This window comes from Colletes gigas, unplaced genomic scaffold (genome assembly GCF_013123115.1).
Source record: "Colletes gigas isolate AHSC1104 unplaced genomic scaffold, ASM1312311v1 Colletes_gigas_Sc00005, whole genome shotgun sequence".
In the NCBI taxonomy this organism is placed as follows: Eukaryota; Metazoa; Arthropoda; class Insecta; order Hymenoptera; family Colletidae; genus Colletes; species Colletes gigas.
Window position 1 is genome coordinate 6,544,638 of NW_025106634.1, and position 27,196 is coordinate 6,571,833.

Consider the following 27,196-nt stretch of genomic DNA (forward strand, 5'->3'; position numbering starts at 1 on the left):
TATCGAATAGCGTGCAATATTCTTCGTAATTGGTTCCCGGATTATAACGCGAACGCTGGAGACCTGTAATTTCTAAACGATTAAAATTTTTTTAATTTCGTGCTCTATACGATGGAGAATATTTTAAGAATAATCTAATGGCGCTGGAACCTTCCTGCTATAGATAGACGCTGAAAGGACACCTAATTAAAATCTGATAAATCTTGGGCTTAGAAATCCTTGGATTAAGCTCGAAGTTAACCTTTCGTCCGAGATTTGTACTTAAAACGATCGTCGCTTTGTCGATAAGACAAATTGTTTCGTCGTCGATTAGGATATCGTTCTAAAGTTAGCGGATGCCCGGTGGCCTAGCCTTGTTCTAAAATTAATTCTCTGAGTCCTTTGAAAAATAATCTATTTCAATTTGAATATTAATCGAATAACCCCGATCGAAACAGGTTTGTAACAGAGTTCTCAGAGATCATCGCGTTAAATCGTTTCGGCGGGCAGCAACGTTTCGCATCCGTGGCTTGGAAAAAGAATCTCATGGGAGTAGGAGAGCAGGTGAAGGATCGAAACAGCCGACGCGCGTAAGAAGGAAATGATATGGTTGCCAATAGATATTATCGTTCGGACTATCGAAATCAATTTGCTCGATGTATTTCGAGAATCCGGTTAGCAGAGAAGGTGACAGATACCGCGATAGAGGAACGAAAGTAGAGAGCGCGAGCGTATCTGGGGTAGGAGGTGTGGGAGGGAGGTTTCGAGAAGGGTTGCAGAGGTGAGTGGTAAAACCGCGAGAGGGCAAGGGTGTAAGGGGCTAGAGAATGATAGCACTAGGGTTCGGTGGGGAAAGAAAGAGGAACGATCGAGAATTCTCCGGTGGTTGGCGCCTGCGCGTATCAGTAGCAACGCACTGGCACGTAATGCCATCGGCGAGCCAGTTCGACGCCAAGCGCCGCGACGCTATGACGTCACTGGTTCGCGTTTTCTAGCGATCGTTTCTTGACGACGGTGAGGATTCATGAATGAAAAGCCGCCGCTTCGAAGCCGAGGCTTCGATCTCGAACCGCGAGGGAAATCCGCGTGACACAAACGCCAAACGCAGAGCGAAAACGAAAACGGGAACGGGAACGGGAACGGGAACGGAAGCGGATCGGAGGACCCCGTGAAAATCTCTGCAAGGCCTCGACCGGGTACGGTCGCGGACCGTTATCCCTTCGCTGGGCTATATTTCTTCAGATTCGGGTTTACCGGAAGCCTGACGGCGCAGAATAGCTCGAGACACGCGTGTTTTCGGTCGCGTTTGCGGTGGACCGAATTCTGGGATGTTGGATGGTCCTCGCCAGGTCACGTTCTGCACAAGCAAGCCCCTGCAAACGTTCCGTTGTTCGTCGAATTTCCCGTCGGACTCTTTCCGAAACGGATATCAAGCTCTTAGCTCCCGAGGGTCGCGTAGATTTCTGTCGAGCAGTTACACGTCAACGTTGGGAGCGCGAGATTATTCTTTGCTCGTTCCCCGTCGCGTTCGCGGGACAGTGCGCGACGAAATTCGGTGTCCGTCGTCCCGGGGGAATCCCGCCTAAAGGGATTCTTCGCGCGAGAAATAATCACGCGCGTTCCAACGCGACGGTAATTCCCGTGCAACTATGCGCCATACGATTTCCGGTTCTGCGGATAACATTTCACCCCTCCGGCGGAACTAAATTCCCGACGTTTTGTAAATATCATTTATAAATTGCTCAATTTATTGCATGTAAGATTCCATAACGTTGCTGTATTTCTTAGGCAATATTTAATAGAGATTCTTTGATCCTCCTTGATGCATCGTGGATCGGTACAGATGTCAGGTACTAACCTTTTTTTGTCGAGCATTTAATTTCTCGCGAATTTGAGAGTTCGAACGACGTGGGTAAATAAAATGTTGGCTGTTTGACGGGAAACGTGGTGCCGCCAGTGTGATTTTGCCGCAACCGTTGAATCGTTATAATGCGTGGGAGGCGATGATTCCGTGCTTTTCACATGGACCGCCGCGACTATTTTGGACGAGAAAAATTGACGCGCTTCCAGGCAATTAGTTGTCCCTTACGTTTCGTCGTCTAAAAAACACTTGCTCGAGCACTCTCGTCGCGTACTCTGTACGATCCTCCGGAAGGGTAGGTCGCTTCAGACTCTCCCTAACGACACAGCCGTAGCTTCGCCGTGTATTCCTCGGAAACAGTCGTTATTAAACAGTCGGAACAAGTCTCCTCTGCTTTATCGTCGTCGTCGGTAGCATCGATGCGCGTCCAGCATGGTTACAAGTATTTCGGCGACAATTATTAGCAAACGCGCCAAGAGCAGACATCTCGGTGCTTACTTTTGGGAATATCGACCAACAGACCGGAATATCCAATAATTCAATAGCGCTCGAGTCACGGTACCGAACAATCAACGTCCCACCCTGTAATTGTTTACTTCGAGCTCGTTCTTCTAAAAACACTTTGTACAACGCGCTATCCTTGACATTGATGCCATTTTCTTTTTAACAATGACCGCCGAACACTTCGATTGGACCAGCATCGTCGAATTTATTTCACGAGAAATTAAACGGTCCCACGAATTACTTGAGCGATCGACGATGGAATGTGTGTTACATCGTACCGGAAGGGCGCCAAAATTCTCCTCGAGCCTTGGCTATTTTTCTCTACGCGCGAAAGCTCTCGAGAAATTGACCTTTCGATCGACTCGGTTCTATTTGCAACACGCAAGGTTCTATTTTATGGAATGCCAGACTCGGGAAAGTAATTGCTACCATCAAAGGAGAAAATTTCATTTGTTTCCTGCACGTTAACCGGTGATGGTTTACTTTCGGTTTGTTCGATCGGATAATGGAAAAATTTAATTCAATTTGGTCGTTGCTTTCGTCGTTTACTTTCGAGCAACGCGCTCGGGCTTTTAACGAGCGAATCGTCCGCGAAAGGTACTAGAACTTTGTTTGCATTGTTTTAAAGGTACCGTCACGTCAGACCTAATTAAACTATACTATTGCACGTTGTTGCAAAATTCTCGATTAGATCGAGAGTCTCTCGTTAGACGCGAAATCGTTACGATAGAACGGAACGCAACATTCCCAACGCGTCCACGGTAATCGTTAACGCTTCGTTCTCATACAAATTTCAACGACTGTCGATTACGTGTTAATAGTTGAAAAGGTGCAGGAGAGATTTAAGGCACGTGAGAATTTTTGTCGACACACGTTGAATCGTGATCGATGTAATTGCGTTTCGTCTTTTGAGCTGTTCGTTGGGGCGGCAATTATGGGATTCGTGGCCGAAAATGGAATGGACATTCGTTTTACAATGTAAATCGTTCATAGATAGCGCCTTACGCAATTTTGAATCTCGTTATCCTTCGGGAAAACGTTCGTGAATAATGCAACGAGTAACCAAGCAATTATTCCCGGAGAGATTAATGTAATAGCGGGGAACCGAAGCTAGTACAGAGAAATGGTAATAGTTCCATAGCTACGATTCTCAAAATTTTCATCGTCCACGATACGAACTTTGAAGTTTTCCAAAACGATTCCAAAGGGAATAATTCTCGTCTATCGCTTAAATCGAATTAGTATAACGTCGAGATAAAAGGTAAATTGTACTCCTTCGACGAGATTCGCGGAACGGTACGACAACGAGGATGTAATTGTACTTTTTAATCCCTCGACATCGTGCAAAATCACCCATCGACGGTCTTTCTCTGCAATTTCATCCTCGATCGCGTTTAAAGTTTAGAACAATTGGCTTCTGCCTCGATTCTTTCATTCGCGATCTGCCGTTTTCCTTTCCACGGGCCATTTATCAACGACAAACGTTCCCTGGCCTTTTTTTGAGATCGTTTCTCACAACCATGACGCGAAACGGCTGACCATTCACGCGTTAAATGAAATTCTTAGAAGCGATATTCTATGTAAATTTTTAATATTTTTCTGGCGAAAGATTACGTGCATTTTTCAAACCATGTTCCTCAAGGAAATGCGGACAAAAGAAATCGATTGTTTTCACAGATACTCTGACGTTCGCAGTTTGCTTTACCCGACGCGTTTCGCGTTCGTGCAACTCTGATAACGTAAATTAATTACATAAAATTACACGCTCCCGCTATGTAGTTAGTAACGGCGGAATATTTGACGACCTTAAAGAAGAGATTTATCGCTTGTTCCATAGAGGGGCCATAGAGAGACGAATAAGCGGCACGGTAATACTCTGAAAGGACCGTTCCAGCTTTCGTTCGACTACGTCAAAATGTAATCAGCTGCTGCAGCCGTGGAAATTCATTTAATAAATCTGTGAAAATTTGAAGTCCATGAAAAGGGTGTCGCGGGTACTTTCGATGCTATCAATTTGTCGTATACATAGTCCGTTTCGAGTTACAACTTTAAGACCCTTAATAGACCCGTTCATCGTGAAATAGAGGGCTCAACGTCGTGCTATGCAATCTTCTTCGCGGCACACTCTATATCGAACGATCCGCGCTAACTTTCTTTCCGAAGTTGAACCGTGGCGAAATTGAATTGAAAATTAGTTAGGAACAACGTCCATTTTTATATATTAGACGCGAGAAAGGTCTTTCGAAGAGTCAATTTCGAATATTACCAGGTTAACGATTGAGCTCGAGAAATTCTCAAACCCCGCGAAACAAAGAGACGCGTGACCGTAGTCGCAGAAAGCGTTCCTATTCTCCCCGAAACTGAAAGGATGCTCGAATCCCTCGTGGTTCTCGACACGGTTCGAGGCGGCGGAAGCCAAATCTAATCGTATTCCCGTTTACAAGGAGTCGAAACGAAACTTTTCCAGCCGCCTATCGAGGATGGACTGATGCCCGAGATCTTCGAACGAAGCGACACAGAAGAGACTCCCAAAGCGAGACCGGAGTTTCGATCACGAAGAAGCTTCGATCGTGGAACACATAGAAGAAGTAACCGGACGAAAGGTTGCATCTCGACGTAACCTTGAAGAAAAGTCGAGGGGAATCGTTTCCCGCGGGATCGCGATACTCGGACTCGCGAACCGAATTTGTTCGTTCGTTATCGAGTCCGTCTGTTTCGGTCGCGCGTCACTCCGGGGCCAATCCGATCGTCGTGAAAGTTTAAAAGGCTCGACGACGCGTTTAAAACGGGCGGAATCGATCGCGGTTGGTAATTCGGTAGTCGAAATCCGCGGAAAGACGATGCGGTCCGAACGGTGAGGCTCGCCGCTCGAAACCCGAAGAAAAGAATCGACCAGGGACGAGCGACAGAGTGTCGCAGTCGATCGTACCGAAGAAAGAGGATCCTCCCGAGAAACATGGGCAAGAAGAATAGCAAACTAAAGCAGGATACCATCGACCGACTCATGAACCAGACGTATTGTGAGTACAGACTTCGTCTCGTTGTTGTTCTCGCTTTTAGTTGGAGGCTCGACGTCCTTCCTCGGAACTTTTCCCTCGCGACTCTCAATCGTTCGACCGATTTTCCCTTATCTTCCCTCGCAGACAATTTCTAACAGAGCATTCGAACGCCATTTATACTTTAAAATGCGCGCGTTAACGTATGTCTGTTGCCTTATTACTTTGAAAAATAAATATCTTTTATTCTATACTTTACATGGAAATGTCTGTTAATTTTTGGTTGACGAGTTATTTAGGAAACAGTCATTCTAGGTGGTCGTTGGATGGTCGGGGGTTGCTCTTAAGGTTATTAAATCACGAAAAGAAACGCTTATCGGCATTCTAATCCGTACAACAGGCTGTAGCACCTGTTCGTTCGAGCAAGGGGGAAATCGATATAACGAATGAAGGGTCGAGCAGCGTTGGTTGCGCGTATCGCGAAGCCGCGTAATTTACATTTCGTTCGCGTGATAGTCGACGGATTAATCTGTCGTTTTATCGAGTTACGTGTAGCAAGATTTTTCGTCGGAGTATCGCCGGATAAGCTTCGGGGGATCAGTTCGACGGGGCCTTTGAGAAACGAGAACGCTCGGCGCCATTGTAACGCAACGGTTACCAAATAGAAAGCGAAACAGATTTTCAGGTCATACGCGTGACATATTTTCAAATAAATGCTGCGTTTGTGCGCGTAAAACCGGAGTCAGCTGTTTCGAATTTCTATAGCGAGTCGCGGTTGTCTTCTGCAGAATATCGACGTTGACCTACCGCGGATCGGAGCCGGAGGTCTCGTTCGTTAACGTTTCATTTAATTTCGTTTATTCGTTACAAACGAAGAGAGAATTAAAATCGTAATGCGTTTAACGAGATCTTTTCCTTGCTTTTCCGGAACAGAATATTATTGCGATGATTTTATTGAAAAAAGTGAAGCGATACGGATGTATATTTAATGAATATTTTAAAGGCGAACGGGCCTAAATGGCATCAAATGTCTCGAGAACCAGTCTTTAGATTCCCAGTAAATTCCAAGTTAAGTCTCCGCAAACAAACGATAACTTGTCAGATATGTCTTGGAATACTATGGACATTTTGAATACCGATGGGTCTGTAGATTTCCCAAGGCACTGGAAAAATGCCAGCGCTCAAAGATCTATTAAATGTAATCCAGGGAATTCTAGACATAATAAACTTAAAAGCTTCGACGAGAAACGAGTGGAATTCAATCGTTGCCAACGCCGTCGTTTCTGTTCAGAGACTCGAGATAATTGAACACGATCGAAAGAACGCAGCGTCGTTCGAATTAAATATGAATACTCGCCCTGGTTGTCACGCTAGATCGGTGAAAATGTGCTTTGGGATTTTTCGGAGCCCGCATTGGCCGTAAACGGTTCGCTGGCGAGTCACGGTTTTGCGATTTTCGACGAGAAAATCCCCGCGTGCGTTATAAACTAATTTTCCGTTATCAGCGTGCAGTTTTCCGGAATTGCGGGCCAGGTTGGAACCTTGGCCCTCCGTTGTTGTGTTTTTGTAATTTCGGGGCGCCGTAAATCGCGGTCGGAAGATCAACCGAAAGCCTGTATCGTCGCTCGTTGGTAGAATCGAGAATGACCGCGACTATGTAGCGGGATAAGCTGATGGTTGGCCGTCGAATGGCGAGCAGGGAACCTACATGCACAGATATCAGGCCCCGCTGTTCAAATAGAGCCGCGTGTTCCTCATTATCGCGATTTCCATAAATTTTCGATGAGCTACCTGGCCACCCTCGACGTCGCCGTGTACCAGTCGCTACGTGGCCTCCGTCTGCTCTCCTTTTTACATTGTTCTCGTTATACCCGGGGTTGCTGCACTCCCAACGATCGTACACCTGTCGCATGTCGGCCGTCATTACACGGTATTTCATAATACAGCTCGATTCCTTGCTATACGCTTATCTTTATTCCATTTTTAGGTGAATTTATAACCGGCCAGAAATAGCCTCGCTACGCCTGGCCATCGAAATATTTATTATTTCCAACCGTACGCATTTTTCCTAGTGGAATTTGACACGTAGATCCGACGATTTACGCGATGGTTAGCGCGGATAATGGAGGCTTCTACGATATCGTGGCTTGAGCGTAGAATAGATTTTCCGGCGACGATGGGAATAATAACGAGCCGAATGGAGCACGAGGGATTTGCCCAAGGAACGCGTTTCGCAAAAAAATAAAATACAAGACGGGGATAAAAAGGTACCCGCAGAATCTCTCCGGGCAGGACGAAATCGTTCTTGAGGGTAATTCGTCGAGAGAACGAGACATTCTTGTCGAACCATCCTTTCAGCGATTCCTCGAGGCACGTGCACTATTATACATATAGTAGGTACGTTTTATTCAGGGGGAGATTCTTCCGACTGACCTGTCCGCGCAACCGTACCGAGAATCGCGGAATAGTTTCCGGTCTAGATACTTTTAAGCAACCCGATTTCAGATCTGCCAGCCAATGACTCGCTCGAACGCGAGAAATCCGCGTCGAACCCTAATCTCACCCGTCGACGCTTTCATTCGGCATTATTTACGTTCTGGATTCCTTCGATCGCGCTTCTTTCACGCCGTTCTGACTCTCCTCGAAGAAGCTTCCCTGCAAACAGACCGGAAATATTTTAAATATGGACGTGGAGGAATTTGGGTTAACACGAATACCGCGAGAAACGTGGACATTATTGGTTCGAGCGTGAGAAACGACGTTCTTTGGTAAAAACGCGGTTCCATTTGGCATTCCCAGCAACGGGAAACTAAGGCAAAGTTCTTTAACAAAAGTTTAACCGCGAATCTCGACCAAGGGTAGCAAACAACGCTAACTAGACTAGGAATAGGAGGCACCGAGCTAACTCACTCTTAGTTAATCTCCGAATCTGACCTCCCAGTGTGCAACATCTGCAACTGTCAAATTACCGTGAAACATATCCTCCTAAACTGCCCCAAATACATAGAACCTCTTATCAAGAGTCAGATTAAACCATTTCTGCACGGTAATCCGAACGGTACACACGATCCAAGTCGTTTGGTTCCTAAAAATATTGCAATTAAAATACCTTCTAAACTATACTATACCTTCTAAGATTTATCTGCGACAGTTGCAAGAGCAAATAGAAAATAAAATAGATTCACCGCGGATATAAAAATCTGTTGATCGTTAACGCATTCCAGCCATGAAAATTCGATCTGCCGGAAGTGCACGCGCCCGCTAACAAGAAAATATCGAATCGACGCGATTTCCGTAACGGATGGAATTACGGCGTAATAACGGCTGGCGCAATTCCATCGGTGGAGTGAATCGCGGCTGAAAAACGCTCTGGTGAATGACTTAATCGTCCTCTCGAATGTAAAACGCGAGGGTCGAGTTGCACGCGTGCACCGTGGACGTTTAGGACCACGGGTGCCCTGGAGCTTTCTTATTACGCGAAACAATGCCTCCTATTATCCGTCCCCGCGGTGGAACGCGTACGCCACGCTGGCCTCGTTCGAAGCTTTCCCGAGACACCTACGTTTTCCTTGGAAAAGTTAACCCCCGCTTTAATCGGCGTGTCGTTAAAAAAAACTCGATGTGGCCGGACGAGAAAAAATATCGTCGTCCTTCCTTACGAGCGCTCGCTGGGAAAATCACCGCGACGTTACTTTACAAATCCTCGAGGAACTCGGGGCGTAAAAACAGCCGGAAACTGTACTCTCCGCGGTACAAAGTTTCCCACAAAATTACGTTTCATTGGCTCGCGTAAAAAGTCCACGTTGATTGCGGGTGATATAAAGGGAAGAACTTATTTACGTTCTCCCCTTAATTTGGGGTAATATTTCGTCGAAACAGGTAATTCGTCGTGGCCGAATTTTCACTCGAATATTAATTATGAGCAGCGATTATTCCTGATTATTCTCGAACGTTGCGTATGGTTGAAAAATTCTAGCGTCGTTGAAGCTCGCGATGACCAGCATCGTTTCGCGAATGCTCTTATTACCGAAAAGATGGCGACCCTTTAATAGCGACGCTGTAAAAATCGATACCGTTGGCCCAGAAAATTATCGTCATGGGAAATTGTTTCGCTTGGACGAAAAGCGTGTTTCGGGAAGGCGGACTCGCGCGTTGTAAATAATGTTAATCAGGAACACTCGCATAGAGACGCTGTTATCCATTAGCCATAATATATGTATCTAAGCGTCAACGAAAGAGAATGGATAAAAACGATTCTGGTCCGCGTAGAAGTAAAGATTAGAGAGGGGCTTTTCCTTTCGTGTTCGCATGATTAATACCGCGTTATCGTCGGTGCTTTATTAGTTTATCCCACCGTAGATCTTAGCACGAAATTACGTTAGTTCGGTTCATTTTCTCGGCCTGATTTACGCGCTATTCTCTGGTCAAAGGGCAACTGTGCCGTACGTTTCTACCACTAAATACTGTCGATCCGATAAAAACGAGCAGGTTTCCTGTTTAGGAACTTGCTACACGAAAGCACGGCGCGAGTTACGATTATTTGGAGTATAAACTGCGGGCTTCGCGATACACGGTAAGCTAAACCGAGCATTTCCTATTCTCGCGATGTATATACACCGATTCACGTATTGTCGAAGCAAATATTACTCCGTGCACGGATAAATCTTAATGTTGGTCAAGGAAGAACGAGCCCAATTATACCAATACCACGAGTTTAATTGTAATTCCCTCGATAATCAAGACATCTCGGCCTACGTATTTCAAGGTTTAGCTCGCATCGCGATGGCGGCACGGATCTGCCAGGAACGAAGGATTACGTACGAGTTAGAGGAACAGTCTTACTCCCAAATTGCTAATTAGCTAAATTTAATTGGCAATTTCAGACAGTGCGTATCCTTTTCTGGATAATCCAACGTCAGGAATACCGATGATATTTAACAATTATACCGTTCGAATTTAAACTCGCTTCTGTTCACCAGATTTACGGTACTTGCTGTATTCTATCGTTCGTTTCAACGGCTCGTGCCTTTTTCTAACCGCCTCGAGACAGTGATGTCGGTGTTGTTTCCGGCGATCCGCGTTTCCTTTTTTCGCCGAGCTACGAAACGACGATACCGCGAGCAGCAATCACACGGAAACGTCTGTTTTTCCTCCTGCAACATTCTTCTCTCGTGTTCGATTTCGCTCATTGTTCACACGTTTTCCCCCTCCCGTTCGTACATACAACGACTCGCCTTAATATTCGAACGCCATTATGGATCGCGCGTATCACTGTTCACGCAACGAAACTCCGAGTCTATTTTAAAAACTATATAAAAGTGAGAGAAACTTTTCGAAGCGTATGGTCGCTCGTAACGAAATTTTAAGATAGCTAGTTTCACCGCAAGCGCTTGTGTAATTAGTCGGGGAGACAAAGCTCTGGAAAAAGCACTTGTTGTCTTAATTTCGAAGCAACATTCACCCAGAAAGGAATCGAATGGGAATCAAGACATTTCTCGATATAGAGTCTCGTACACGACGTAAGAATTTCAAAACTTGAAGATGTATTCACAGCTTGGGGTGCTCGTTAATGGCTAAAAAAAGAAAACTGTTGAAAAGTATTATTCCTGTGTCACTTTAAACTTTTTCAGCGTGTCTAAGAAGCGGCAAATTGGCGGTAAAATATGTAAAATAATTTATTGGAACAAGTACCGGCGAGGTGACCCTAGACGTAGTTCGACGCTTCGTTCCACGTTTGTTCTTTCTCGCGCTTTGGCCGGCTATAAGAAGCGCAGTCTTTTTTAGTCGCCCACGGTCAACGTCGAGCCAAGATTTCGCTTATTATTCATTCGATTCGGTTTGCCGGACGTAGGAAGAGTCCGTTTCATCGAGGAAACGTCACGCGAAGCGGTGGAAACGATCGATCCCGAATGCCTTTCCACGCTTCGATCAATCAGTCGCGCGTCTACGAACTCTCAGCCATTTTATGCGCGTACCTTCTCGATTGCGCGACTCCCTTTTACCATTCTTTCCATATTCGAGGTTTGTTTCAACTATCCGAGGCATCGTTGCCTTGGAAATGCTCAGAGCAGACGCATTTTTCGACGCCCCCAGCGAAACATCCGGTCGAACGCATTTTCGTGTTCCTTCCGAAAACTCAGATTTCTCTACAGGGCGTTTAAGATTTAAATAGCCAGAGCGGAGGTGTAAATGGACCTTTAAACGTCGACAGGCAAAATTTACGACGGTTCTCGATACGTCGACGGTTCGTAAGCGTCGCAGAGCCCTGTTTGTCGGCCGCCTCGGCGACAAGCGAGCGACGCGTTGAAAATAGGTTGGTTCACGGCGATTATCGTACCGGTTGTTAACTTAGTATAGTTTGAAAGGCGATAAATTGATCGTCGATGGTATCCGTCCTACACGCTCGTAAGGTTGAGGTCACTCCATAAATTCGTGCGTATTTGCTCGCGTCGTTGAAGCCCTAAATTATCCCGAACGTTGACGGGCGCACAGAAGCTCGACTCGTTTCACTGAACTTGAACCCAACCAACGTTAATTCATTTCCGCTTGAAAGGAAAGCCATTACGTCGCATTCCCTTCTTCGCCGCAGCACGCATCTTCTCCTCACGCGCCAAGGCGCTTCACCGCGACATGGATGCTCACAGTTAATTTCGATACCCCCTAACCTGTGCGCGATGGAACGCGAAAATCTCCTCCCAACGAACAGTGTCAACGTCTTCCGAACGCGTCAAGCTGTAATTACCGCGTTCGAATCAATTTTAGTACGATCGTAACACGGATGGTCGCCGTGTGTCTAATATCGTTGGGAACTGAATTTTTCAGCAGCGTTTTTCGAATATCCGGATCGTCGTAGCTACGATTGTTATTATTATTACGATTTCGTGACTTCCGAAAGTTTAGACCGGAGGAGGAACGGCACGAAGAGAGTTTCGGGATCGTATTTGCGAAGGAAAAGTTGAAATCGCTCGGTCGTTTGTTCGAGCGTTGCGTGCTGCTGTATTCTCGGAACAGGGAATCTTGATGAATCGGAAGAGTCCCTCCCGGAAGGAGGAAGGTCGCGCGATTGGCTGACTTTGGAAAATATTTCGGAAAGATTGGCGCAGTTCCTCGCAAGCCCGATTCTCCGACGTCCGACGTTCTAACCGTGGAGAGAACAAACACGCCCGGGAACGGGCGTTTATTAAAGTTTGCACGATCCGGCGAAAATCGAGAAACGTAGCTTCCTCCGGTCGAAATTCTGTTGGATTTTTCTTCTCTGCGAGTTCAAACAATTACCGTGCGCAGCTGGCTACTGCAGAGAGGGCCGGTTTGGACGGACGTTTCCGTGTGTAGGGGCCGGGGCTTAATAGGAACGCAGCGTAATGAGAAAACGAAATTCCAGAGAGGCGTGCTCGACCCGGCAGAGAAGATACGCGGCAAGCAGCGCGACGAGCTCCTACGAATGTCGAGAATCGCTGGGAAATAGAGCGGGAATATTTTTAAAGCTCGAGCCGCGACGAGATTCGCCGGAACGCCGAATCCACCCCCGAAAATCCCCCGGAAATCCCGGGAGCTCACGAGTTTCTGGCAAACCAGATGCCATAACGGCTCCATTAAACAGTCTACCGCTCCGTGCATCGTGTCTCTATCTGTAATTGATCTATCGATCCTTTGTACTTTTTATAAAAAAAGGCTCCAAGGTCTCGAGGAACCAAGGAACAGAATTTTTCATTTATTTAACACTGGAATCCGCTATAAAAGGCTAGTCTGGCAAGTTTGCCGAAACGACTTCTTTATTTATGAATTTTCTTCCTCGATACCTCACGAGTCAACTTCGCTGAACTTTATATTACTGCGAGCCCTCGTGGGGCGAATTCTTTTACGATAGAAATATACGAGCACCGTACGAGGAATTCTTGGTAAATATCGTTAACCTGCTACGATAAGCATCCCCGGTTATTTTGGAGTCCTAAATAAAGCTTACGTTGTATCGTCGAATTAAAAAATTTACAGTATTATGGCTTCATTACGAGATTAGCGTGACGCGTTTACAGTTTGGGCCGATTGGCGTGTATGGGTTGGCCGGGAGGAAGGTGGCAATTACTCGTGGGAAAATCAAATATCCGTTGCACGAAATAACGAGGGGCAGACAAGTTGGAAATGGACGAACGGAGAACGAACGCGAAATATGGCCAGGACGTGACTCGAATGGCTGCCCGAACCGATTTATCGGCGCTCGATTCGGTTAATGGGTTTTAATTGAGTCGAGCAATCGGGCTCTCGGCGTCCTCGACGATCGAGCGCGACAACGATCTTTCGATTCGACCGAGCGCGACTGCCACTGCTTTAATTTACACCCCCCTCGAGAAGCCGGAAACGGAGTCGTTGGAGCGCCGAGCGAATAAATTTCTTGGAGAAGGAAAATCTTGTCTCGCGGAAGAACCTCTTGGAAATTCGTCCCCGCGCAGTCACCTGTTCCCGCCATTCCCCGGCGCGAACCGTACGGGCTTAAACGTTCCTGTCGTTGGCAATTTACACAGCCAAGAAGTACTCGGCGACGCCGCGGCGCGCCGTTTCGCAGCAACTTGGAGCATTTCGGTCACGTCCCGAGGAAAAGACATTTCTCGCGGCGGGGGCGTCAGCTGGCGCGTTCTCCACGTTCAGCCTTGACAATCGGCGCACCAGACTGCACCCGGGAGCGGTAAAGTTTCGCAAAGGCGGTGTCGTACCCTCGCGCGGGGAACGCATCGAGTAGAATAATGCAGCGCAGAAATATCCGACCAACGCGCGCCGCGCCAGGGGGATGTGATTTATTCGTCGCGGCGAACGCGACCGGCATAATTCCCTCCGTAAGGGCGCGACGCTAGACGGGCCCCCCGTTCGTAAATTTACTCCCGGTCGAACAAAGCTCGGTGTCACGTGCCACCGAGCCACCGACCGCATCCGGCTTCCTGCTCGAGCGCGTACAACGCGACCTGGATCTCAGCTTCTCTCCTGCTTCCAACCCGTAACGCAATTACGAGTATGGAAATTAACGCCAGGGAATGCTAATTCTTGTTAACCGAAAGTTTACCCTCCGTGGAAGCTTCGAGTCTGCGCTCCGCGCCTCCTTACAGGACGCTACTCTCCTTCGACGAGCCGAAAAGAATCCATTTTATTTAACAAGACAGTCACCTCTAACTATATTAAAATCAAGCACTTGGAACAAAATTTTCAAACTTATGCGTGTATTTCTCTTTTGTCGAAGACCGTTCCCTCGAAGCGTCGAGGTTAAACGTTAGAAAAAGAGAATGTTTAATCCCATTTTGCAGTATTACCATAAAACGCGTTCGCGGGTGGATGGAAAAGCGTGTAAAATTCGTTGGGCGGTGAACGCGTTAACCGTCTCCCTTATTCTTGGCTGCGTCATAGAGAAGCGTTCCGGTTTGAGTCTTCTTCGAGCGTTTCGCAAGCTACAAAGGAAAACGAGCTCTTTGGTGCCTCGAGGTACTTAAAAATTATGCAAGCCTATCCCAGCAACCTTTTCTAGGCAACGCGTGTCACAAAGTGTACAAAGCTCTTTATGCAAATCCGCGGATCGTTCTCGCCGAACGTTGGTGTAACGCGAGCTTCTTGATATTTAGGGTACATAATAAATTAACACCCGTAGAAACAATTTTCGTGAAAAATTGCCAATCTCCGGCGTTGTCCTTTGTTTCGGTTCCTCCGACCAGTAATTTGGGGATGCATCGGGAAGCCATTTATATTACTTTCGCAACGGCGGAACGTCGAGAGTTGCGGTCGTTGCATCAAAATGGTCGGCCTAGATTTGCTCGAGTTGCAACGCAGGTATCGCGACAAACAACTCCATTTCGTCGACGACCTTGCTCTCGCATTTTCGCAAAATGCTGTCTCGCGATTCTTTTTTCACGCCCATAGCTCGTTTACCGGCGAAGCTCTTGTAAACAGAAGTATAAAAATGGAACCGGGGGCCCGCAACGAGCCGTAACATTTATGAAAAATGGAAGACGCACGGACGAGCAGTGGAACAAGAGCTTTTCTGCCAAATCAGTGGCGCCGGTCGGGGAAAACAGTCGAGTTTAGAAACGGTTGGCTACGTTTTTTTATCGACCTCGACGTATATCGAATGTCTTTCGCCATAATTCTGTGATGTCTGAAGCAACCCACGACGCTAAACACCAAGGGTTCAAAATAAAAATGAGGACTTTAATTAGGAAATTTTACCACGATTTTTAAGAACGAACTTTTCCACAGTTTTATCGCTGTTAATATAAAACCGAAACTTTTAAGTAGAATTTTTCATTTGTACGTACATATTAAATTAAAGATTTGAGGGTTTCGCGCGAGCTTCTACTCGTTAGTTAATTAACGCGGTAGAAATTGAGTAGAAATATTCCGTTTGTTCGTGCCTATAGTTAAAACATCGCGACCCTCGCCTTGGACGACGCCATATTACGGCTGCCATCGTTTGACCTGTCACATTTGAATCGATAGAGACGAGACCACGCACTTCCTGTACGAGTTCCTCGCTATTCATCGACTTCGGACAACCCCGGGTCGTTTGACGTCGCTCGAGCCCTCTTAACCGTCTTTGAAGCGTCTATACTACTCGAGTACTTGTGTACAGGACATATAATTATCGTCATGAACTTCAATCAACATTTCGAGCGCTTCGGGGACCGTTTGTCCAAGTCCAAAACAGAATTTAATATTTACTCTGTCGTGTTCCCGCGACAATGTCTACCGAGCCGCTAAAACGTCAACAACCCTCCAACGCGTCTTTCATTTTCGTTAAAACGATATCGTTTAACAAAAGCAAACGCGAAAGTTTTTATTTTCTCCAGTTTAATGTACACCGTTGGTCGTTGAGCGCATTACTGCGCACTTTATAAACTTCGTTTCGCATTGAATGTTTGCGTTTCAAAAGCATATGTACGAACGAAGTACACCAGATTTCCTGTTTATGCTATGATATTTGTGTTTACGTTCGTACATGCATTATGCATGTAATGTTCAACAATACTCCTATATTTATGTTTACATTCCTGTATCGTGTATGGTGTCGAATACGTTGGAATTTAAAATGTGACAAAAAAAAAGAAAAAATGAGACCACCTATCGAGCGTAAGAGATGGATTTAAGGGGAAATTGGAAAACTAGCCATATGGGAGGAGAAAGCGCAGGATAGTGAATTAAATTGGAATTCTATACTTGTGACGAATTTCCCGAGGGAATTTGTGACCGATGAAATGTTAATTGGTCCGTCGAAATAGGCGAGGGTTGGAGGCGAGAACCGTCTTGAACGCGTGACGTCGCCGGATCGAGGATTTATGGATCGTAGCGCCGACGCAACACGCGATGGCAAGTTGCTTCGGGCATAGACGAATCGTTTGCTCGAATTACACACCCAACCATTTGTCGGTTAATTTATTCCGTTATGGATCAGCCGGTGCACGCGCAGACCGAAGCTCGTTAATCGGGAGAGGAATTCGACGCGTCGCTTCGAATCTGCTAGCTTCGATCCATTTTGCCCGAGTGTATCGGCCCGCGGAAAATGGAGATAATTTAATTGTCAGCGATACACCGACGTTATCGATGATATCGCGACGCTCTATGCGACCATTGTAGGACGCGTTACATCGTGACCGGCACGGTAACTATTAGCTGCTGAAACGCCACGAATAAACGACGGCTTGTCAATGGAACCCAGGATTGATCGAATGCGCGGCCTACTCCATGGAAATGCATTGCCTTGCCTTCGAAACAATGGACCGCAAACGTCTCTCGGTACAGCCATCTAACAAAAATCCTAGTCCTATATCGTTTCAAGTTCAACAACAATATTTTAAGAAGAGGTGATTTTCCAATTCCCCCTTTAGTCTTTTCTCAAACTATTTTTTTATTAAACGCGGATCACGGATTACGGATTACGGATTACGAGAGCACATAAAATTTTCAACAACTTGCCCTCGTAATTCCAAACATAATCCTGCTTTCGAGATTAAGAGAATTTCCAAGCAAGTCTGCCGGCCGCCGTTGACGGAAAACACCCCGAAAGTTGTAACGTTTCGTCGGAATTGCCGCGAGATTACTTTCTGAAGTTTATCTCGATCTCGAGTAAGTTTTGCATCGTAACTAGACAGCGTTCGCGCTTTGTTCGGGGGATGGTTTTGTATCGTTGCTGTACGCATTCCACGAGCAACGGGCGCCGACGTGCAAGTTAAATGTCGAATGATCGATATTTCGATAATGACCAAGATCGCGCGCAAAGGGAATGCATTTAATTCCTGTTTGGCCCGTAATCCCCCTTAATATTTCATCCCGCGGTAATACCGTTTACATCGAATCACCATTCCGATGGAAATCCCGAATAATTCTGTCATCGGACATTCATTAATCGTTCGTCCGGTTACAGTTTTCACGGATTAAGGATCCTAAACCATTCAGCGATCGAGTCAGTTCTGTTTATGCCGCGAAGAAAAGTAGACAAGTTGAATAATCGCATTATCATTGCCCTGCTGGTACTGTAATAATAATGCATGCTCGAAAGTATCGGTTCTCCATAACAATTTCCAAGAACCGAAACCGATCCCAGAGCCTCGAAACAAGTTTATCGCGACATCCGGTGGCGCGGTGCGGCCATCGAGCTCGATCGGAGCCGATAACGCGATTTGCCTGCTCGATCGAGTATCGTTGCTACGTCGCGTAGAAATAAACGTCGATCGGGTCGAGGCACCGTCGTTAAACCTGTCAGAATTTTTTTTTCCAAACGGCCGTAATACAGGAAGAAAAGGTACAACAAACACTGGGCGGCTCCGGCGAGTCGTTTAATGCGATTGGCGTTTATTAACGTCGGCGGTGCTCCGTTCCAATTGCATTTTCCAATTTCCGCGTACGTGTCCGAGCATGCGCGCGTAACTTTTGCTGGCTGTAACCGTATTTTCCCCAGAACGAACAGCTGTCCCGGATTCCCCGCTATTGCGCTCCAAACAACGCCACTAAATCGCCCGCAGTCATTAAAACGCGCTTCGCGGAATTCGAAATTTCCCGCCCCTGAAATTCGATGGAACCGCCAACTCTTGCCTGCCTTCTTTACTCCCGGGGACCAAAATGTCATCGAATCATAACTTCCCGGTTTGAATTCAAGCGGCGTTTGGGGGTGTTACGATACGATAAGCTCAGGGTCCTAAAAACTATAATCGGAGGAAACCGTTCAAAATTACTCCTCTTAGGACATTTGTAGAGTTATATTTTTACATGGTACTGCCAAATATTGGACGTTTCTAAGTAAATTGCAGCAATAGGCACTCGTATCAAGGAATAAGTGAAAGTAATGGCGACTGAACGGATGCAAGATCCTTTCTTTTATGTTCGGAAAATTTATTAGTTCTACAATCTGTATTTAAACTCTCGATCTTACGAATCCTGTACAGGGCGTTCCAGAATGGCGATACCAAACGCAGTGTACTCGCCAAAACGAGGGAGAATAGTCTGAATAATCATTAGCATTTTCCGCCCACGAGTCTTGGCGCGGAAGATTCATAGAGGATGCTGAGTAGAAATACGTGTAACGTTACCCCACGGAGCAAGGACCTGGAGATATTTATGTCTCTAGATCTTTTAAATGCATGATTTATATTTGTTTCGGCTTAACAAATCTCATAGGTACTGTACAAAACGTATTATGACTGATTGTACCATAATACTTAATACGCAGCGTGTGTTCCCGGTGTTCGTGCCAACTTGTATACCGCGAATGGGAAACACGATCCAAATTAAACGCTGTACCAAACTCCGTAAACGTCTGATTGAAATAATCCGTATTTGGGAAACAGTATGTTCTGACAACGATCGATAATACGAATTTCGTTCGTCTGTGTAAATATTGTTCCAAATATTCCGGTTTAACATAAACCCGAGCGTTCGAATAACAAATGTAGATCAAATTTTAAAGCAAATTTACGGGGGGGAGAGGGATTTACCGGAGTTCGAATATGGCCCTTTGCGGTAACGTTAAGTTCTCGTATCGATCCAATCTTTCCGCGATCCCGCCATAAATCGTCGATCCCGCGATAACGGAAGTCCTCTATCGTTCGATTTGCGATCCATCCTGACCAGGGAAACCAGGGAGGAAGTTTACCGTGGATAACGCTTACTCAGAAATTCAATTTCCTTGCACAGCGCGCCGATGCAGAGCCACTTCGCCGCGGAACGCATAAATTCTGATCGGAATTGCAATAAGAAAAACCGAGGTACACGCGCGACAAGTATAATTAAGCCAAAAACATGCTTCGTTTCGGAATAAATCACCGATGAGTTCGGTCGTCGGATATCTTTCCCCATAATTGATTCCACAATTTTGTCCGAAGTAAAAATCCAATTTGTCTCCCGTTGTACCCCCTTCAAAAAAAAGTATTACAACGGATAAGAAAATCGAAGACAGAACAAGTATAGCGTGTGCATTTTTCGTGACGCGTCTCGTAAGTCGAACTCGTGCCGACGTTCCTTTGGCACTTGTCCGTGGAAAACTTCGCAAACACCAAGACAGCTTTCCATTCGACCCAAATTCTCCTAAAAGTTTCATCGACTCGTCCCTCTCGAGTAGCAGACGAATAATGAGGGAAAGGAAAAGATTAGAGACGTATCTTCGAACGCAGCCCAGATTCGAAAACTCGTTTGCCTGTTCGACTTCGCGGACGATCCCGACAATGGCTGTCCGTTCTCGTCTCGGCTTTTGCATCGAAAGGAGAAACCGCTTCCAGGCGCGTAGTGCATCCGACCGGATATCCGCGCGAGACGTCACTCGTTCGTAACGCGAACGCGTCGGAATACAGCTCGTTTCCACGAAGAAACTCCCTATCGTTGCGCAAACTCGCACGAGGCTAGGTTTTTTCCCCCCCTCTGTTTTTCAGCGAGCAAGGATCGCGCAACTTTGGGAATAAATGGCGTTATCTTGCTCGCAGTGAGAAATTCGTGAACGTTTTCTCTATCTTCTTCGGCCAGTTAGACTGGAAGTTCCAGTCGTTGACACTTTTCGCAGCAAGATCTTGAAAAGTTTCCCAATTTCAGCGCCCGCCGGACGACGAGTCGATCCTTCCAACCCCTTTCCGCGCAAACAATAAACTTTCCACAAGTTATTTTAATTAATGCATCGAAATTTTCATTCGTTCGAATTGCAATGCCCCTCGCGCGTATTTACCTTCTATGCTCGATGTAATGGAAAATTTGATTCACTCGGCCTCCGGCCATTCGACGACATTGAAGTATATTTGACCCTTGTAATTCGAGCAAGCTTAATTAGAACGCTCTCGACGCTTAACTTTAATTAAAGTATGTGCAAATGTATCGAACAGTGTTGAAATTAATATAATATTGTATCGTTCGATAGAAAATCTAATCAAATTATTTTCTCATCGGTGGATTGAACATCGATTTTTATCTGCTCGAATATTTAGTGCAACTCTTTGCGAATTGCAGTACATGAATGCGACTCCCGAAGCTACTTTCCATGGCCATCACTGCCAGATACGATACCTATTTTAGTGAAAGTAAGATGATTCGATAAAATGTTTAGATATCTTCCGAAATGAGTGGGTTTTATGTACCAATTCGTAGATAGGAAGCTGCCAAGACGGTTCGTAGTAACATCTAGGAACATCTCGAATGCGTTTGGCTTTCAAAGTAAACTAGAAAATGTATTCCAGAACGAAGAGTTCGTTTGGAAAGGAATTAATTTATGAAACCTTTCTGCTAATAATTAGATACGAACGGAACGCGTCTTTGACTGCACTTGAAACTGGGAAATTCGATCAAAATTACGGATACCATTAAAATCTTTACTAGTATTTCAAGATATAAGGTACGAATCGTGTCGAAATACAGTGTCGGAGCATCGTAAACGATCGTTGCCTTGAAAAGGACGAGTTTCGTTGGGCGCCAATTCGTTACATCCGTTCGTTATCACGGTCGCTAGCGAAGAGCTCGTTATTTCCTTGAAATTATTCGACGACTCTCGAGGTACGCGTTATCCTGAGGGTAAGACCTCCGACAGCAATATCGGTGAATATCCGAAACGATCCTCTCGACCTTAGGCAGCAGCTTTCTCTGGAAACCCTCGACGCCCTTCTTCGCCGGGCGTCGTTGAGCCGGGGATTAGAAGAGCCCCGTGCTTCTCGGCGCCACGGCCTCCACTCGTCCCTTTCCGCTTTTCTCTGCTCCGCGGAACGAAAGATTTCCAAGCTTTATTACCGAAACGAAAGACGAGAAACCGCAGCCGACGAGAACGAGACGGCGAAAGTAACGAAAGGGACGAAAAGCTCGTCGCGCGGGATGGAAAGGCTTGTTTAAAAAACGACCGTTTGAGCTTTTGTTGATCGCGTCGGATCACTCGACCGTGTCGACATCCTCCAACGACGAAACGTTAAATTAATTGGATGGTCGTGAAAAGTTGGCGCGTATCAAACAACGGCCGCGTATTTTCAACTACCAGCGACGCCTTACCGCGAAAGAAAGCGCCGGGGAGCTCGTAAAGCTTTTTACGAGAGGGAAATCTTACCCTTTAAATACTAACAGCTCGTCCCTTACTGGCACTTTGTAATTTAAACGCTCGTGGAAGCTGCGAAAACGGCATCCCGCGTTAAAGAACGACTCGAAACGAGGTAACGGAGATCCTCGAAAATGATAACGGCGAGCCGACTATTTCGAAACAACCCTCGGATGGCACTTCTTCCATCCGCGTCTCCGAGCCTTCGGCCAACAAAAGAACAGACAACTCTCGCGAGAGTTCTGAACCTCTCTTCGGAGACTTTCCTTCGCCTCGAGGCGGTGGAATTTCTTCCGAAACTCACCCCTCTGCCGGATCGAACTATTTTTTCAATCGTTTAAACGACGAAATCAAATCATTGGAATTTATTAACGAGATTAAAAATTATAGTTCTCAGCGTTGTATTTTTAGGACCGTTTGTAGAAACGAAGTTGGCGGGGGAAGTGGGGCGTTTCGTTCCTCGTGGTATCGCGCTTAAACGGATGGCGACAAACTTTTATTATCTATCGAACGATAAACTCTTTTCACCGGGGGAATAAAAGCGGAAACGATATTACGAGCTGGAATCATATTGGCGATTAAAAGCTCGAGGAAAGCGATTCGATCGAGAGGAAATAAAGACGGGAAACGATGGCGGGGGTGGGAGGGGGTGGGGGGGAGGCGGATCGAAGGAAACTGTCGAAAGTTTTAGGAAAACTGAAAGTTCCGTAAGGCAGGAAAAGATAACTTCCTCGTAGAACTCCTATGAAAGTTAAACGAGGAGCGTGAGAGTGTTGCGAAAAGTTTACAGGGATGATGAGAGACAACCGGGAGCGCCGAAAGGTGACGATGGACGAGAGTACGCGACGGAATCGAACGAGAGAAAAGATCGGGGTCGTGGAAACAGAGGGGCCTCGCGAAACCGGAAACCGACGGTGGAGGAACGCCGGGAAGAAAATGGACGAGGCGGAGAAAAAAAGGAAGCGATACAATGGAAAGATTTTAGAGTGGGCGCGACGGCGGGGACGGAGGAGTATGTGAACGAGGCGCAATTAAGCCTTCTTGGCCTCGAACCAATTACCAGCCAGCGGTGCCTCGCCATGAGATAGCGATTGGTCGGACTGGGACCGAAAACCGGAGCTTTGCGGTCAACGCGAAACTTTCCACGACCGTCGCGAAAATTCTTCGTTAAAGCGCCCCGCCGTAAAACGACTGACGGGCGAGCTTACATTGCTAAGTCCCTGCCAAATATTTCACCGGTTCAAGGACATTGAGGAGCAAATCCTCGCTTCCGCACTTCCCTCTATTTCACTAGTTTCATCTTGACGCTCCGACGAAATTAGAATTATGCAAAATATAATTATTGCTCGAGTTAAATACTTTGACGAAACGTCTCTAGCGGGCGCGAATAGACTCCGGTGTTGGTTGGAGGAAATCATAGAGCAGACGTAACACAATCTTGGTTTTTAATCCGGACGGTTTCCCGCTGAGCCGGCGTCGCTGAGGAAATTTTTTGAACGCGAACGATCACGCGACACGCGAGGTTGGTCGACGGGCATTTAACGAACGAACGGAGATCGTAAACCGCGACGCGAAAACCTACTCCAAAGTTTCCCGGTATTGCCAGCTGTCCGTATACGTGGAGATATAAATTATTCGTTCGGTTGCACAGCCATTTTGCTAGCGTGCCGTACGTCGGGCAATAAAGTGCTGGCCACGTGGCTGAAATTATCGTTACCCCGCAATATAGACCCTCGACCGTCCTGCCCACGGTTTACGTTCCTCTCGCGGACGGTTCCGTCGATGACGTCAGCTCGTCGTTTCCGCTTTTACACCAGGACGATCTCTATTTTATTTAATAACCCCCGAAACTCTTCCCTTTTCATTGAGCTTCGATTTATTCACCCTCGAAGCATTTGGCGATTCAGAGGCTTGTACAACGTAACAAATAAAAAAAAAAACCGTTAAAATATTTATCCAAAATTGTTTTTTCTCAGTCGTACTCCACGGTACGATATGACTTGTGAGCGTATAATCCACTTTCCCCTCGTTCCGTAACGCGTTACAAAGCCAGCGCGTAAAATGGCGCTATTAAAAACTTAAACGACCTTTAACTACAGCCTTTAACTCCGTTACGTGTTTGAAAGCTGTTTTAGGGTCTATCGAGCGTTTTATTAACAATTCGGTGCCGACCTTTACACGCGTACCCGGTTAATAGGCAACAAAGTATCCCCGGCAAGTTCTCGTAATTTTTAGAGTCTCCCGCCGAAAACGGCTCTCTCGACGCTCTTGGGAGCATCCTGTCCGGACACGCGGATAGAAATTTCCGAAAGGGCCGTAAAATGTTTCCGATAAGATTATCCGTGAGGTCAAGATGTCTGGAGTCGGATCGGGTTGCAGTTATCCGGCGTTCGGTGCGCGTCAGGTGCTCGTCGAGATGATCGATAGGCTCTTCGAAGCATTCCAGATTATCCCCTACGGCGGCTAATTACTCTCTTCGAGCCTTCCTCGCTGCGACCAAAACGTTGGAGCCATCGGATCTCCGGAGACCAACGACCCGACCATATCGTTTCCATCGCTAACTTTCGACTTGTTCGCGTGTTTGATCTACGGCCGCTCAACAAGTATACAGACAAATGACCGTGGCTAAAAAAGTATCCACCAGCCGATCGTAACCTTTACTTACACTCCATTCCACTCTATCTTTTGATTTATTATCAGATAACGCTTAATTTTTATGCTTCGGCTACTACTTTCACAATTTATTTCGATGCTTTGGACTACCGAAATAAAACATTTCGTTTCATTCGAATCGTAAAGAATTTATTGCTTGAAGTAGCGTTTGAAATATTTTCGCGATTCCAGAGGCACAGTCATCGGCGTTGATGCTTAGCGCAAATTACGTTCCATAGAAGCAACGACAAATTTATCTTCTCGCGAGCCCGTTTGTCCGCTCGACGATGGACGCTGCTTGCGTCGCAACCAGGAGATTGATGTCCGATTGGGAAAGACCAATTAGTATTACCGCAACGACGATCCTGTCTCCGAGACGCAACGGGACCGGCGTTATTTTCCAATTCGTTCTCCGATTCGCCGTAATTCAAGGCGGAATCGTTTAGCGGGTCGAAGGAGCAGTCCTCGCAAATTTCATGCAAACGCAACGAACGATCTCCAACGATTTCGTTTCGTGGAAATTGTACGCGTACGAGCTTGATACCTTCGAAGAAGATTGTTCTTTATACTTCATCGTTTCTTCTGCCTCCGTTTGCTTTTCCTTGGCCTGTACCTTATTTTGTACTGTAATTCAGTGGTTCGAGATATAGTGGAATATTCGAGCATCGTGTAACGCCTGTAGGCGAGTCGAAGCGTAATAAAATTCCGTGGATCGTGCGGAGCCACAACGGACGATAACGAAGTAGAATTGCGGACGCGTTCCAAGTATAATTCCCTCTGAATTCGCTTTATCGAGTGTCCGTGCGGATTGTGACGCAATTGAACAGGGGCTAGGGGGGGAGGGAAAATGAGACGAAAAGAGAGGAGTAAAAACGTACCTGAAAACACGCGACTGGCTCTCTCGAAAGCCCTTTGAAAAAAATGAAGTGGCCTTGTCCCAGTGTCTGCCAGGCTCGCTCGAAAACCACGTGAAAATTTATCGAAGGCCATAAAAGTCGAGCGCGGACGAAGTGACGAGCGAGAAAGATTATGTATGCGCGGTCTGTCAAAAGAAGACGACTTTCGTACGTCGCGTCGGGCCAATGTACTCTTTCTTTGGAAATTCTGCTTTTTCTACCCGAGACGAGATGCCCATCCTTTGTAGTTTTATCTTCCGCGACGAAGATTTTAGTTTTTGTACGGCTTTCTCGCTCGTGAAAAGCGAAGGGAACGCTCCACGCTTCTAGAACGCTTTTAGAATAGATTTCATAAAAAAGGGTCGTCCACCTTGTGGCTCGCGTTGGTTGCGAGGAATGACGGGAGAAAATGGAGTTCGAGTATTCGTAATGCACGCAATTAAGCTAGCCAACATGTGCTCAATTGACCTAATCTAGCTAGACGATGCTACTTCTGTTTGCGTTCGTAAACAATGTCGAGACCATTAGTATTGCGATAGCTCGTCCCCTGTCGCTTCTACTTAGGACTGTCTATCCTTTAGAATTACCAGTGTCTCTGAAGCTGTCGCAATAACAAGATACATCAACCGTCGAATCGCCCCGGGCGGAACAGTTGTTTCACCTCAAAGATTACAAGACCATAGATTTTTATCCCTAAAATCCCATCGAAGAAATCGCTAAATCGTCCCCAATTAAAAGACGATGTCGTACCAACGTCGCTGGCAATTTGTGCTCCTTCGATTCGCTTCTTTAAATCCGACTGGGGCATCAAAGATGGCATTTTCAGTTTGTACGTTGCTAAAATAAATTATTAAAATTTATTGCATGCTAATACAAAGCGAGGTAGAATCTAAGATTTTTACGAGTGTAATTAGAGGGCTCTCAGCCATTTAAATAATAACACGCCCGTCTGTTCGAACACGTTGCACTTTGATTTACGTATGATCCAGAGAGTGAGGTCGAGCGACAGGCCGCCGTTAAATCTAACAAAGGATCGCTGGTGATCGGTGAATTTCGATAATGAGAAAATTGAAAAGGACACACTCCGACTGGTTAGTTCAAACGTGGTTCGAGGATCGCGTTAAAGTTCCGCCCGAAACACGACACGGATTAATTAACTATTCCGGGACATTAGATCGGTTTTCGATAGCGAATCGAGGCCGTAGGGCGAAAACGTCGCGCGTCCGAAAATCCCAGGGAAAATGCTCGCAAACCTTCGGCCTTCTACGGGCCCGAAATGTTCCCGCAATGCAGACCGCCGTTTCAACGATAAATTCAATTTATCCGAAACCGGCGGTACGCTGGAGACGATCGATACGGACGATTGTTAGCGAGAAAAATACTCGACGGACAACAGGAGTTCCTCCCCCGACTCCTACGGATGCGCGTATCTCACCGATTCGATTGTGCGATATATCATTCGCCATTTTCGACACAAATAAACTATTGGATTCGACCGAACGCGTGGCCAGCTCCTTTCCTTCGCAGACTGTCGAATAAAATAATCCAGACTCTCGAAAAACCATCACTGCGCGCGCGCGTTTCGATACCAACGATGGTCAGCCATTTAAATTTGTTTTTTCTAATTTCCTCCTCAAAGGTATTTTGAATATAGTCGAAACCAATTTCCAGATATTTATTTATTTTACAAATTTTTAGATTTAAATTTTCGAAGAGTTTTATACGAATTTAGAGAAATGCAGTCCATCGAGCGGCAAATCACCCGTATGTTCTTTCCCGCCCTATT

General features: G+C 46.2%; 1 protein-coding gene across 1 annotated transcript in view; it reads left to right on the forward strand.

The window, feature by feature from the left end:
- The first annotated feature begins 940 nt into the window (after positions 1 to 940).
- Positions 941 to 27,196, forward strand: part of LOC122395129 (frequenin-1) — a 39,543-nt gene continuing 13,287 nt past the window's right edge. Inside the window, exons 1-2 of the mRNA XM_043392488.1 lie at positions 941 to 993; positions 4,812 to 5,364. Of these exons, the coding sequence (XP_043248423.1) occupies positions 5,301 to 5,364 (64 nt within the window). The 5' untranslated portion in view covers positions 941 to 993; positions 4,812 to 5,300. The remainder of the gene's footprint in view (positions 994 to 4,811; positions 5,365 to 27,196) is intronic.